This window comes from Haliaeetus albicilla, chromosome 16 (assembly GCF_947461875.1).
Source record: "Haliaeetus albicilla chromosome 16, bHalAlb1.1, whole genome shotgun sequence".
In the NCBI taxonomy this organism is placed as follows: Eukaryota; Metazoa; Chordata; class Aves; order Accipitriformes; family Accipitridae; genus Haliaeetus; species Haliaeetus albicilla.
Genome location: NC_091498.1, coordinates 23,772,008 through 23,785,486, shown reverse-complemented (window position 1 = coordinate 23,785,486; position 13,479 = coordinate 23,772,008). Strand labels below are relative to the sequence as shown.

The 13,479-nt window shown below is 39.1% G+C and overlaps 1 protein-coding gene across 4 annotated transcripts in view; it reads left to right on the top strand.

Annotated features, from left to right (window-relative positions):
• KIAA1549L (KIAA1549 like) overlaps positions 1 to 13,479 on the top strand; it is a 142,755-nt gene that overhangs the window by 111,839 nt on the left and 17,437 nt on the right. For all 4 annotated transcript variants that reach the window (XM_069803961.1, XM_069803960.1, XM_069803962.1 and 1 more), the window contains exons 17-19: positions 4,989 to 5,336; positions 11,931 to 12,028; positions 13,242 to 13,387. In XM_069803961.1, the coding sequence (XP_069660062.1) occupies positions 4,989 to 5,336; positions 11,931 to 12,028; positions 13,242 to 13,387 (592 nt within the window). The remainder of the gene's footprint in view (positions 1 to 4,988; positions 5,337 to 11,930; positions 12,029 to 13,241; positions 13,388 to 13,479) is intronic.

Genomic DNA, 13,479 nt, shown 5'->3' with positions numbered 1-13,479 from the left:
AGTTTTCCATAGGTAAATGTCAAAACCAGCCAAAGGAGATGCTGGTTTATGGTCCGAGGAACTCATGGAGCCAACGCAAGGCAGATGAGTTGTCTTGTGCAGTCTGAACATACACTGGGCGCAAGTTGACACCGCGTGCACCCAGAATGAGGATAACAATAGCCCCCACACTGGAGTAGCGTAGAATTTTTCTATCCTTCGTCACGTGTACAAAATGCTGTAGCTCAGCCATCCCTGAAGATTAATCCCGAGAGAAAGTCTAAACCATTCTGGAAAAGTAAGAAAGTGCATTTGGTGGTTGCTCATCCTCTAAACTCTGTAGATGACAAGCATTTTGTGTGGGGTTTAACTGTCAACTCAGCTGCCAGGGATGCACTTTTAGCAAGGTGAAAGAATGTACCAAGGTCAGGGGATGCGTTCAGGGAAGTTTAAATCTTTTACAGAATTCTTAGGGGCATGCTGTCGGTGTCAGATTTCTTACATGATTTCCTGCATTTGGACACTTCCCATCAGATTGCTTGAGTCATGTTGTGCTGCGTAAGTGGGACAACTGGCTCGCTGCTTTCTGAGGCCTTAGAACACATTGCTGTAGCCTGGAAAAAGAAAGGTATAACCTGTTGAAACAGGTTTTACATTTTGCGAAAAAGATTCCACGCCCCATCCCCCTACCTCACCCCCCAATGTTTCCTTTATTTTTGGAGCTTTCTTAGATAAAAACATTGTCGAGCCAGCCTACCCTCATTATCCTGAAAATCATATGTTTCGAGACAGCAAGGGATTTTTTTAATATGCTAATAAAAGCTAGTTTTTCATAGGTGATATTTTCCTGAAATGAATGTTGAAAACATTCTAGGACCAGGCATGGCCTCCTGCTATTAGTTGAAAATTAATATGCCATAAGTAGTTAGAAGATTTAAAAAATAGATTTTAAAATATTGTGTATGCTATATATAAAACGTATTTTTTAAAAAATTGTTAAAACCCTTGAAAATAGATTAATGAGCTTCTGAGATGTCCTAAAAGTAATTATAAACTCTGAGATCTGTGCACATCACACACAAGTTTCCTTTCACCTTTCTTTTAAGGTTGCAGTTGGGGGAGCTGTCCAGGGCACAGTCTTTTTTACTGATAAATTACATAAAATTCCTTTTGCCTGATGCGCTGCAGATTCACTGCAGTGCACCTCTTCTAACTCTGAATGTATTTCCCATCTGAAAGCGGAAGAATGCCGGGGAAAATGGGACAGGATGTTGAAATTTAGTTCCCAAGCCTCGGCTTGCAGCGTGGGCTGGTTTCCCTCGCTCCTGTTTGAGGTTCCCGAGAGCTGTGCCGAGCGTCTGACAGGCTTGGTCTCCCAGGATACCCATCGGCAGGCACTTATATCTATATTTATGTGTGGAATTCATATGGATCTCACCCGTGGTGCAACTAAACACCTCTGTAAATCTGACCTCGGAAAATGGGTGAAAAAGGGCTCTGAAAAAGGGCTGGTTTGTATGCTGAATCTTGTGTCCTTTCTTTTTTATCTAATAACATCTGGTACCACTTTTCGACATCCACTTTGTTGTTCTAAATGTTCCAGCCTTCTTGGACTCCTGCTAACCTCTTCCTCCCAGTATTTTATTTAGCAGCAAGTCCCGCCAAAGAATAGTGAAATTTCTGTTTTATAAGCAGTTCCAAATAATTACATTAATGAATCGAATAGCTCATGTTATCTTCAAGTCATGAGATTTTTTTTGCAGATTAACAAATTGCCCCCCTTTTTTTTTTTTTCTGAGCTGTTACCAGTATGCCTAGGTTATGTGTTGAGGTTTATCTTCCCAACAATGATAAATGTTTTCTTTTTTTTTTCCTTAACAAAAGAGGCTAAGATCCCCTAGATTCTTTAAGAAAACTCTTTAAGAACTATTAGACTCATATACACAACCAAATCATGAGAGTTTATGATCTGCATGATTTTGCTTTGTCCTTTAATAGGAGAGGGAAGTAAGAGCTCAGAAATCTGTCATTCCACACTACTGACTTTTTTATTTATGTGTTTTTGGTTCCGCTTACATAACAAAGTTCTAATATCTCAATTATAGTTTTCTAAAAATATTTCATTCCCTATAATGATTTTTTTTGTGATATTTCTCTGAACCATGGTTCTGTTTCTCAGAGCTAAAAACTGGTCAGGATGTGAGGTCAATAGTTACATAGAATATGTAGCTTTTTGTATTATTTTGGAGTGTACATTCTACTGTTTGATGTTCTGAGTACATTATTTGCCTTTACAGCATCTTTTGTAAATGGATTATTATTGAATAGTACCTATCTTTCAATTTAAAATAATCTCAGTAGGGTTTACTATCATCACCTTCACCTAGGAAGTAGATTAAGGAGACTTTATGAACATGTTTGTTATTTCCAACATGTTCACAGACAATTGTGGGTAGAGCAAATGCTATAATGAAAGAGTCTAGAACCTCTAGACTGCTAATGAGCTTTATACTAGGGCAGAAAATATTTAGGCTGGTTTTGGTATAAAAGGAGGAAAATCACCTTATTGTACATATCTAAGATTGATATACAAAAGAATTTACTGGTATAATTTTACTGATATAGTTAAATTAATGCAACTCCTCAAAAAGCTTATGGATTAATGTTCACAAGAAGAATTTTACTACTATAGTTGCAGCAGCAGAGTTATGCCAGAGGTGTACAAAGTCTGTCTCTCAGTACAGGATTTTCTTTTCCTTCTTCATATAAGTCCAGTTCCTTGTATTATACAGTAACCGTGTATGAGCACTATCTGCATTTTTAGAATGGTAACACTAATGTATAATGGCATATATTTACCATACTTATGTGTTTCAGTTGATAGGAAAGCAAATGACATACATCAGAAAGTGATAGGATGAATTGAAATAAATTTTAAAACTTGAGGAAAAGTAATGGTCACCAGTCTCCTCCAAAATCTTCATGTCAACTTTTATATTGATAAATCAAAGCTGACTTAATGTTGACTGCTAATATGCACCCTTTACTCATATGATATATTTTAGACATTCTATAGAGGTCTAATGGCTTCACCAAGGTGTTGTAGTAGAGAACCTGATTTATTTCAGCACTGAGTACTGATAGGTCTCTTGTGCGATTCTGTTCACTGACATTTTTACAATAGAAGAAAGAACCATGGTTATTAATCATCCAGTTGGGGCAGTATGATTTCAGAGGCTCTTTGGTTGCACTTATACAAACTACCATTGCATTTTATAGTCAGGCTTCTAAAATTTACCTGATTTTTATAGTCAAGCTTCAAAAATTTACCTGATTCTTATTTATTGTAACAACACAAATAACAAAAGAATCAAAATGCAGGAAGAAAATTACAGGAAACTATTTAGTTGAAGATTTCCTACAAGTTTTTCAGTTTAAGATAACTTTGTGTCGTTACATTGTTCCTCCCCCAGTCTGATGTGTGTACCACTTAAGAAGCCTGAAGTTGGGTTTGTGGTTTTGAATTTGAATAATATACCGTATAACTATAACTATATAAATTACAGTTAAATTTTAATATGCAAATGATTATTGTCTTAATTTTCCTTTTTCATTGCTGTGTTTTCATGAAGTACAAAATATAGCTATCCTTAAAACAGCTAAGAGAAAAAACAAATTAAGTTCATTTATTTAAATTTATTGTCAGTTTTCAGGCTAACCATGTAACTCTTCTCTGAACGGCTGATAACAGAAGAAGAAAGTCAGTTTGATTTTTTCCTCTGCAAATGAAGAAATATGTACTATGATTGTCCTATAGTACATATGACCATACATAGCTTGCAAAAGATTGGGGGCACAGTTGCTTGTCTAGTCAGGTATAGAAAAGCACTGTTACATGGGGAGAAAAAGTATGCCACACTAGGAGCTACAGAGCACTCCAATCATCAGGATAGTGCTGGAATTTTTAATAAGAACATCCTGTTGTATTCTTTTATTTGTGGCTATTTTAAATGCTAACACAGTTCTAACCATGTGCTATATATAGAAGGAGGTACATATCCTATTCTTCATTCCAGTTATCCTAGCATCTTAAATGCATTTTACTGATATTTAAAGAATGATAAGGAATTGGTTGCTTTTTCAGGTTGCCTGTTTAAAATGTATTTTTTAAAACTATAGGCAGTAAATCTAATCTTACAGAATATAGGTGAAGTTAGCTATTTCACTGTCAAGTTCTTACAATATGATGAATTTTTCTGTCTTGGAGTTACAGGCAAAAAAATCAGGGGGGTGATTTCTGTTTGTACTCTACGTGTGCAGAAGGAATTACCCTAGGAGTAACCCTTCAAGTTAAGCTGCACGAGTACTATCTGCTCGTCATAGTACGTGTTTCATTGATGGTTCCCACATTAGTTTTGGGTAAATTTCTGTGTAACTACTGTTAGGTGACTAGGTTAGACAACCAAGCTATGTCAGGATATTTTCTGCAAGGGACAGGACCTAGTTGATGGCATCGTTGCTAGAGCTCCTCACTGGGTTAGAAAGCTCAGGAAAACCCCTAAACTTTAATTCTTCTGAAATCTTAACGTGTGAGAATGGACAAAAGAATTTCAGTCTCTGTAGCTGTAACAAGCAGTCCCTTGTAAGAGGTCCTTCATAGTGATGGTACTATTTAGGGAGCCATATTCCTCCTGGCACAGTCGTATTCCCATTGATACTCACAACTAAGAAAAGAATTTAAACATTAATTCTAATTGTTTTTAAGTGAATCATTGACAATTTAATCAGCTACAGAGTGTCCCTGCTAGTTTTCTTAGCAAACAATGTAGGATATAACAGGCTATTATAGTCGCCTGCATCATATGACTCCTTTCCAATATTTGTCTATATTGTCACAATTCCCGACTTTGTATGTGTTACATCTGTGTTTGAGAACATTTTGTGTGAAGCAGCACAAATACTGTCTTGTAAAGCTTTTTACATACACGTGCTTTTATTCCATCCAACAGACTGAGCCTGAAATTATAGAAGAAACAAATGTTGACCGCGTCAACGAGCCTCGGAGTTACGCCAGGTCCCGTCAGGCCAAAGGCCACTCGGAGACCTCAACCTTAAGTTCTCAGCCCTCTATTGATGAGGTTCGACAGCAGATGCATATGCTCTTGGAAGAGGCTTTCAGCCTGGCCTCTGCGGGCCACGGAGGACAGAGCAGGCAGGAGGCGTACAGCTCAGCACCGCACTTGCCCTACTCGGAGGTTGTGACCAGTGCTCCTGGTACCATGACCCGACCTAGAGGGGGGGTACAGTGGGTACCCACATACAGACCAGAAATGTATCAGTACAGTTTACCAAGACCAGTAAGTGAAACTTCTCTTTAGTATACTGTAAGATCATAAAGATATTTCCACTCTGAGACACACTTTTTAAAGAGGTAGCCCTGTTTACATGCTTAAAACCAGATGTAAACCCATGCTTACAGTGAGTAAGTATGGGTAGTGGGGTGTATGTATGTAAGCTTACCCATGCCCGTCTTTTGCAGGAAGACTCAGTATCTACATTAGTAGCAAGGTCGTCTTGTCTAAATTATGCTTGAAAGAATAGGCTGCACTAAGCTCCAGGCTGTTCACCAGATGAAGAACTTGTTTGCATGTCTTCTCCTATTCACTAAACACATATTAGGAAACAATCTGGTTTTGTAGAACAACTATGTAGGCAGCTGGGTGTGAATCACTCAACACTTCCGCATGAGGTCCATTACTGAAGAGAAGAGCATCATTGCAAGAGAGTGGACCAAGTGTAATAATCAGAGTGACCTGAAATGTGGGCTGTTATTGGCAATCTTGCAGTTACAGCTGTTGACTTGGGACTCTAGAGGTGGTTTAATTCCACGGGTTTCTTGGTTGACCTTGTGTAAGTCACTCTTTATCCTTCATTTTCTAGCCTCAAATTGTGGCTAACATGTCCTTACCTCGCAGAAGTAATAAATGAATTTAGAACTTAAATCCATGGGTGGAAGTTGTTAATGGAATTCTGTAGGTATCTAGACAGCAGTTGCAGTAGCACTGTGCACACCCTCAGTGTGTGTGAAACTACCCACAAATTCCCTCATTACGGTATTGCGAAACTCAACAATGTATTTTCTTCTTATATGTCAGGTACAAATCTAAACCAGAGAAGATTGCTTTCAGATGAGAAATAGCCCATCTATCAATAGCAGTGTGAAAAGTTGTTCATTTTAAGGCTTTTTTTGGTTGGAAATGAATATTTTTTTGAAAGAATGCATTTAAAATTAGGTCCCTTACTCTGGCTAGAATAAGAGGATAATGCAGAAAAACGTCTTCAGTTCAGAATAACTATTACTATGACTTCCTTCCATGACAATAAAAAAATACATTAAGGGATGCTGCTTCTGAACTATTCTGAACATATTTGAAAGCCAATGGCACTGCCTGCAAAGGTTCAGGCTGGTGCTATTTAAATCATGCTAAAGGTTATTTCTGGCACTTTGAAATTGGTCTGATGAACTTCATACAGCATATAATCATATTTTATGGTTAGAATTCGATTACAAGCTTAAGAGACAGCTAATGGGTAGTCAAATTACTTTGACACTTCAGAGAGTCTTTCTAAAATGAAATTAAAAATACTATATGGCAACAGGTTCTAAAAAAATGTAATAGCCATACTTTTTTGGTGAATGCTTCACTGTTTTGTTCTAAGACTTAATACTCTTGTAAATCTGCATGTTTCAGATCTTTAAGCATTTGCTTATCTTTCTGGCGTTTTGAAGATAGCGTTAAAAAATTTCCTAAAGATAGTCAATCGCCACAGATTAGGATCGGCACAGTCTGCTGGACTTTGGATAAGGGCTGTTAATTCATAGTTTTCTGTGTATCAGTTTCACGAATTCAAGCCGTACTTTAACCACACCATTTACTGGTTTGTTCTCAAATGGGGACAGAGGATTGGAATTGAAAATACCCAGCCGAGACGCGTGTGGGAAGTGACCTGTGGGTGGGAAAAACATGGAAGAATTACTGCTCTCAGCACCTTAGCGGCTGTCTGCCTGCCCGGGATACCTCCACTCAGCAGCTCCAGGGGAGATGCTGCGACGGGGAGTGCTCGGGAGTGGGTTGGCTGACACGTGGAGGAGGTATCCAGGCTCACCGAGCTGAGGGGGGAGTGAGCAGCCTCCGGCAGCTTTGGGGGTGAGACGTACCTGAGCACTGGGGTGTTTGTTCTACGGGGGAGGATGTTACCTCTGCAAACCAAGAATTCTTTATTTTTGCCCTTTCTTAAAATTCAGTTCTTAGTGGCAATTGCCACTAACAATGCTATTATAATTTGAAATCTGGGTTCAAGAGCATTTTGCCTGCTTAGATGGAACAAATGCAGCCACTGGCTTTACCATTGGGTCTTTAGATACAAGGCAAGTATAAAGGTCTTCAGTCCATCACTCTCTTCTGACATCTGGCTCTTTGCAGTCCAGTGACGCCAGACTAAACTTTACAAGATCCCACAAACTTTCCAGTAACTTGTGTGCACCTTTAGGTTTCATGAAACCCAATGCAAAGGTATTTCATAGGTGATAAAAGTGATACACAAGATTTCTAGCACAGACGCGCTCTACCTTTATAAAGCGCAAATGGTAAGCGGATTGAGGCAAAACAGCAAAAATCTGCATGCAAATCTCTATCTCAGTGTTTGCCTCTGTTCCTAAGTATTTGTACTGTAGACTTTCAGGGGACCAGAACCACTCTTCAGGCCTACATTTCTTCTGGTCTCCTCCAAGTTATGGATCTTTGATTTTTTGCAGTCAACTTCTTGACTAGTTCCACCATCAAACTGTACTGTATCTCTCCAGAGTGTGCATGCATCTTCTTCCTTTTTCTCTTTCTTTTCCCTTTTGAGGCCTTCTGTGGCTTTTTACATGCTAAGGTAATACCTACATTACCTGTAGCTCTTGTGAGGGAATGCCTGTTTGCCAAACTGCCCATGGGTGACCTGTGATAACAGGATTCCTTCTTATGGGGCTCGTGCCTTCTCCTGTCAGAGAAAAGCTAGCAAAATGCAAACTCTTAGTGTTGTTCTGGAGCCTCCAAAAAAGGGATGAGCAACACTTGGCTGGGTCCTTGTCATCCAGCTGGTATACTACAGCTGGAGGACGGAGTTACAGCATTGAGTGTATAACACAAGCCCGACTGCCAGCGTTGTGCCTTGGCAGATCACGTTACTGCTTTGGAAATTCTCACGGCTGAGTCAAGTGGAGAGCTATGGCCAGGTAAAAAAAAAAACCCTCTTCATTACAAAGCTGGACCAGTTCCCATCTCTCCTCTTTAGTGCTCTGGAAAGAGGAGTGAGAGTAGCAGAGCTCTGGGTCCCAAGGTGAGACCTAGCACTGTACAACAGGCACTGGTGGACAAACTTGCAGGCTGAGTGACTGGTAATGTATCCAAGTCCTCAGAGCTTCACTTCATTTAACAGAGGTAAAGTGAGAGTATTTTGCCAAAGTTCAGCCACTTTCAATAACAGTTACCAAACTAAGTATAAAACAGCAAAGCAAAACCAAATCCAACTGAAATCAATAATTTTGCATTATTTCTGGATTGCAATTTAATAATCAAATTAGTTAAAGCATTCAATGAGTAAACAAAGACATTGCCCTTTTCATTCCTATGGTGAGATGTAAGGAGAAGGATATTTCTGTAATTAGAAAGTAATATTGAATAATTTCACCTAAGACATATCTGTAAGTTGGAGGTGGTAAAAATATTTTAATACTGCAACCAAGGAAATGTAGCCTTAAAGCTAACTGCAAAGTTTCTCCTTTAGACTTTAGTTATTGTGTGCTGATTTAACTTTTCTTTCCTGCATCCTGACAGGCAGTAGCTTAGACTTTTGTGGGTTGTAGAAGACACTAGTGCAGGTGTCTGCTGGTGGCTGGACTTTATCTTCCAGAGGGTTGTGTTGTATGTCTCCTGGGCCCAAAGGCTGAAATTGCTCTGCTAAACTGCACTTAACTACTTTTAAAAATTCTTCACTCATTTGCTTTTTAAATTATCAGTGTTTTTAGCCACAACAGACTCCTTCACGGGTATTTCTTCCTGAGAGGGTGGTGTGGGGTCTGCAGTCTGGTATCTGTGCAGTCTGTCCTGAATCTCAAATTTGATTACTTCTGTCAGTGATAGTTGTAACCTTTGTATTGTACAAGTTCTCATTTTTCAACAAAATAGAGTTTGGAATCCATGCAGAATGTTTTTAAGTTGTTTTGGTTTGGGGTTTGTTTTTTTTTTGGTGAACAACAAAAGTGATGCAACACTTTTTTTTAAAGGATAAACTAATTTTGAAGAATAAAATTAGGCAAATCTGTGAAATCAGCTGTTGGGGTTTTTTTTCTGATTGGATTTACAATAGTGTACAAATTTCACTGAAGTGACTTTATTTCTACGATCATCCCAGTTAGCCTAGAACCTAAAGGCTCTTCTAAATCTATAACAGACAGGCCTCTCTAGTGAAATTTTGGTTTAATTTAGCCTCTGAACATTTTTTTCCATTTATGTGTTGCATGCAGGAAAACACTAATCCCCCAACCCCTTGGAGAAATTCTAGAAATTTTATTGGAGTTCCCTCTCGTAACTATTTTGGTGTCTGCGGAAGCTCAGCACAAAGAGGACTGACTGCTGTCCCGATGACGGATTATTCCTCAGCATGGTGTAGCAGATCTTCTAACAGGATTTTTCACCTTAACAGGAAACCCTCTGCCCAGCCATTCGCAAAATATTGCCACTCACTCAAAATTGTTCCTCTCCTATGTAAGCAGCAAAAGAAGTGCTTCAATTTTCTGTTTTACTTTTTTCCCCAAAATTTTCAGTGCAAGTTGCAGCACATTTGTGAACTGTTCTTTGTGATCCCTTAAAATGCCTCCTTTGATGTCCATATTCTAAAGCATATCCACTAACACACAAGAGAAAACCCAAATCTACCTCTGTGCCTCTGTCTACCCTGTTATACTCAAAGAGTATCTGGAGTCACCGGCCACTCTGAAACATTAGCTAATGTACTGTTCCTTTAAAGTTGGGGGGGGGGGAAGAATTTCATACTTGGTACAAATGTATGCTGAGAGCAAGATGTGGGATGAAAGGCTTGTGGAGCCAGAAGGAAGTGTTCGGTTCAGGCTGTGAGAGCACTGCCAGCTTTTCAGATGCAGAAGAGGCATTGCAGATCATTTCAAGTCCAGCACTATTAGGGGAAATCTAATTGAGCTTTTCTTTGATGCAAATAGCATTTGTTTTTTCTATACAGTTCTTTTTCATTAAAAAAATCAGTATTTCCAACCCCTGGCGAGGAAATGTACCGTTGCCTTTTTAGATTTATTTTTTTCCAGCTAAATATAGAAATACTTTAAATACCATTATAGCATGGTGAAAGTAAATATTAGGAGACTTTGTAGGTGGCGTGAAGGGAAAAATGATTTTCACAGACATGCCTTTGAGGGACTCTACCCTGCTTTAAAAGGGGTGGCAGTGAGAGGCAGGAGAAAAATGCTTGGTCTGTATTGCATTTCCCTTAGAGACACTGACATCAAAAGTCAGTATTTGGTAAGTTACCCTTCCTCTGTGTTAACCCAGTTTTGCAGCTATTTGAGAAAGAAGGTATCGGAACACTGTCTTAAATGTGTAATTTTTAAAGATGATTACTGAAAGATAGTGGGTTTTGGTATTTGGTGTGGGATTTATATTGCCAAATTCAAACTCAAATGTAGGTGTTAAGTCTGAGCTAATCATGTAAATCCTGTAGGCTCTTTCTACAGGCAGGAGAGAGAGTGTGACTCATCCCACGGTAATGTGTTTTTAGCTTTCTCTGCTGTTTGTGGAGGGAGCTTCTCTGGCTAAACCAGATACCTCTTGTTTAGAGGGCCAAAGTCCCACCATTGGACTGGGGACTCTAGTTTTTGTCAAAATGCCTATGTCTTGATGCTGGACAGCCTCCCCATAATCTGTTATTTGCTATTGCTCTGATCTTATCTTTAATCCTGTGCATTGCTCTGAAGCATGGTCAATAAAAGCATAATTTAAAAAAAAAACCAACCAAACAACAAAAAAACCCAAACCCACAATTTGTTTAAGAAAAGTGTCAATGAAGTGCTAGAGAGATATCATCCCTCTGTCTTTAAGTACATTTAGCAAAATTATGACCTCTAATCTATAGCAGTACAAGGAATTTAGAAGAGCAATTTTGTCCTACATGTTATTTCTTGGGTGCCATGGGTTTCATGTACGTGATTACTCATCCTTCACATGTATTAGTGATGAAATCCAGAATTACTATGGGCAAGACGCTTAATTTTGTGACTTAATGGGTTGGTTCTGTGTTCCTCTGAATTAGTTTGCTTTTTCAGAACTGTTTGAGACCTTCGTTATTGCTTTAGAAAGTTACAGAGCTTGGGGTTTTTGTGAAGAATTTTCTTTTCATCTCTTCAAGGCTGAAAGGAAGAGGTTGAAATATGCATTGCTCACAGGCAGCTTCACTTCACAAGATGCTGCTCTGAGGATGCTTTCTGAATCTTTAAAAGACTGTTTCTGGAGGAAGTGAAAATACTGAGATCTTTTTCCTGTGGGTCCAAAGCAGCTGTTGAGTCTCACATAATCATAACGGATCTGCTTTGCCAGCAAGGTTACGAATGTCACAGAGACAGTGTTTAATACATTTTATTTTAATTAGACTTCATCTTGGCTCTGAACTCATTTGTTTATGTTTTCTTCCACATCCTAAAATCACCCAAGCACTGTAAATTCTCAAATAAAATGCAGTTGCTATTGATGCCACAAAAAGTTAACTTCCTGTTGGCCAGCACGTGAAGCAGGTATTTAATTTCTGACTTTCTTCTGGTTTTTTAATTTGACTGAGATCTATTGGTGTTTCAGAAAATATTTATTTTTCCCCTTTTACAGGCTTACAGATTTTCTCAGCTTCCTGAGATGGTAATGGGTTCTCCTCCTCCTCCTGTCCCTCCCAGAACAGGTCCTGTGGCTGTTGCCTCTCTCCGGAGGTATTTATCTGTTGTTTTATTTTAGGTATGATCTCTAAAAAAACACTGTTGTAATAAGAACTGGGGCAAACCCTGAAGGGGCACTTACAAGGCACTTATAAAGACACATTCATGAAATTAGAAACATGTTTTTATTTCATTTTAACACAAAGAGGAAAGGAATAACAATGAATTTTCTCTTCTATTAGCTAATCAGTTTCAATAAAATTAGGAAATCCAGGCTCCGATTTCTTTTAAAACATGCTTTGCCTCCACTCGCGTAATGGCGTATTGTATTGCAGATGTGTGGTAGATAATTTGCACTGTCATTCTCCCTGCTTTTCTCTATTGTGAGGTCTTGCAACAGGATATGGATGAATTGTAAGATGTTTCTCAGTACACCGGGTCCAGGGATTTCTGCCTAGCTTTCAAATATCTCATACCTGCATTTCTGAAGCCAAATATGTGCTAAAGCCTGATTGCCTTAGCTCAGTGCATACATTTTGCCTCTTCCTCACAGCAAGGCACTCTACAAAATGCATTTCAAGGAATTTTTACACCTCTGTGGTGGATGAACTCATTTAGCCTTCAGTGCTGTGCTGTTAGGTACTGCCCGGTGCCAACTGCAATTCAAGGCACCGCAGGCCTGCTGAGAATTGCTGTGGAGCGCTAAGGCCAAAGGAAACTTTTCTGAATGGCTGCTAATGATATCGTAACTGCGTCCAAAGACTCAGGATACAGACGCTGTCTGTTGACGTATTCTTGTTCATCCATTACGTTTTAGCTCTAAAGCAACCGGGACGCACCATTTCAAAAGATGTTAGTACTTCCCAAGTGCAGTTAATGTTAATTACCACAGTAGTCCCCTACTATATGATGCCATATCATATATACTGTAGTAATATGGTATTGTCTGCGGTCTTGTGTCAATGAATTTATGGTAAAGCTCTGGTTTTTGTGTTGCATGTCACAAGCATTTGTTTGAAGCGGCAAGCAAAGGCTCTGTGTAATGGTAATAACATGCTTTGTCAAAGCAGCAACCAGGCTAAAGAAGTTGTTCTCAGACTTCTCCAGACTTACTGTTCTCCAAACTTCTGTCATGCCAGAGCAAAATCAGATAGCTCATTCCTAGCTGGCTTGTCATACTGTAGCTGATAGGCATGTATGTGGCTATGAACCTCATCTGTCAGTCAGAATGACAAAAGTTTCTATTTTTTGCTTTCTTAATGCACAGGTCTACATCAGATATTGGCAGCAAAGTGAGAATACCTGAGTCCAGTGGGGCAGATCAGGCCCAGCATCATGATCAGGCATCTTTTGCACCTGGTTCGAGAGCTCCGATGTCTGTTGGTCCACTTGATCAATCAGCTTTTCACTCAGGTGAAAAAATAGTGCAGACCCAACTTGCAGCTTTGAGACCCTTACAATTTATTTTGCATAGAAATGAATGTATGGGATATAGCAAATACAGA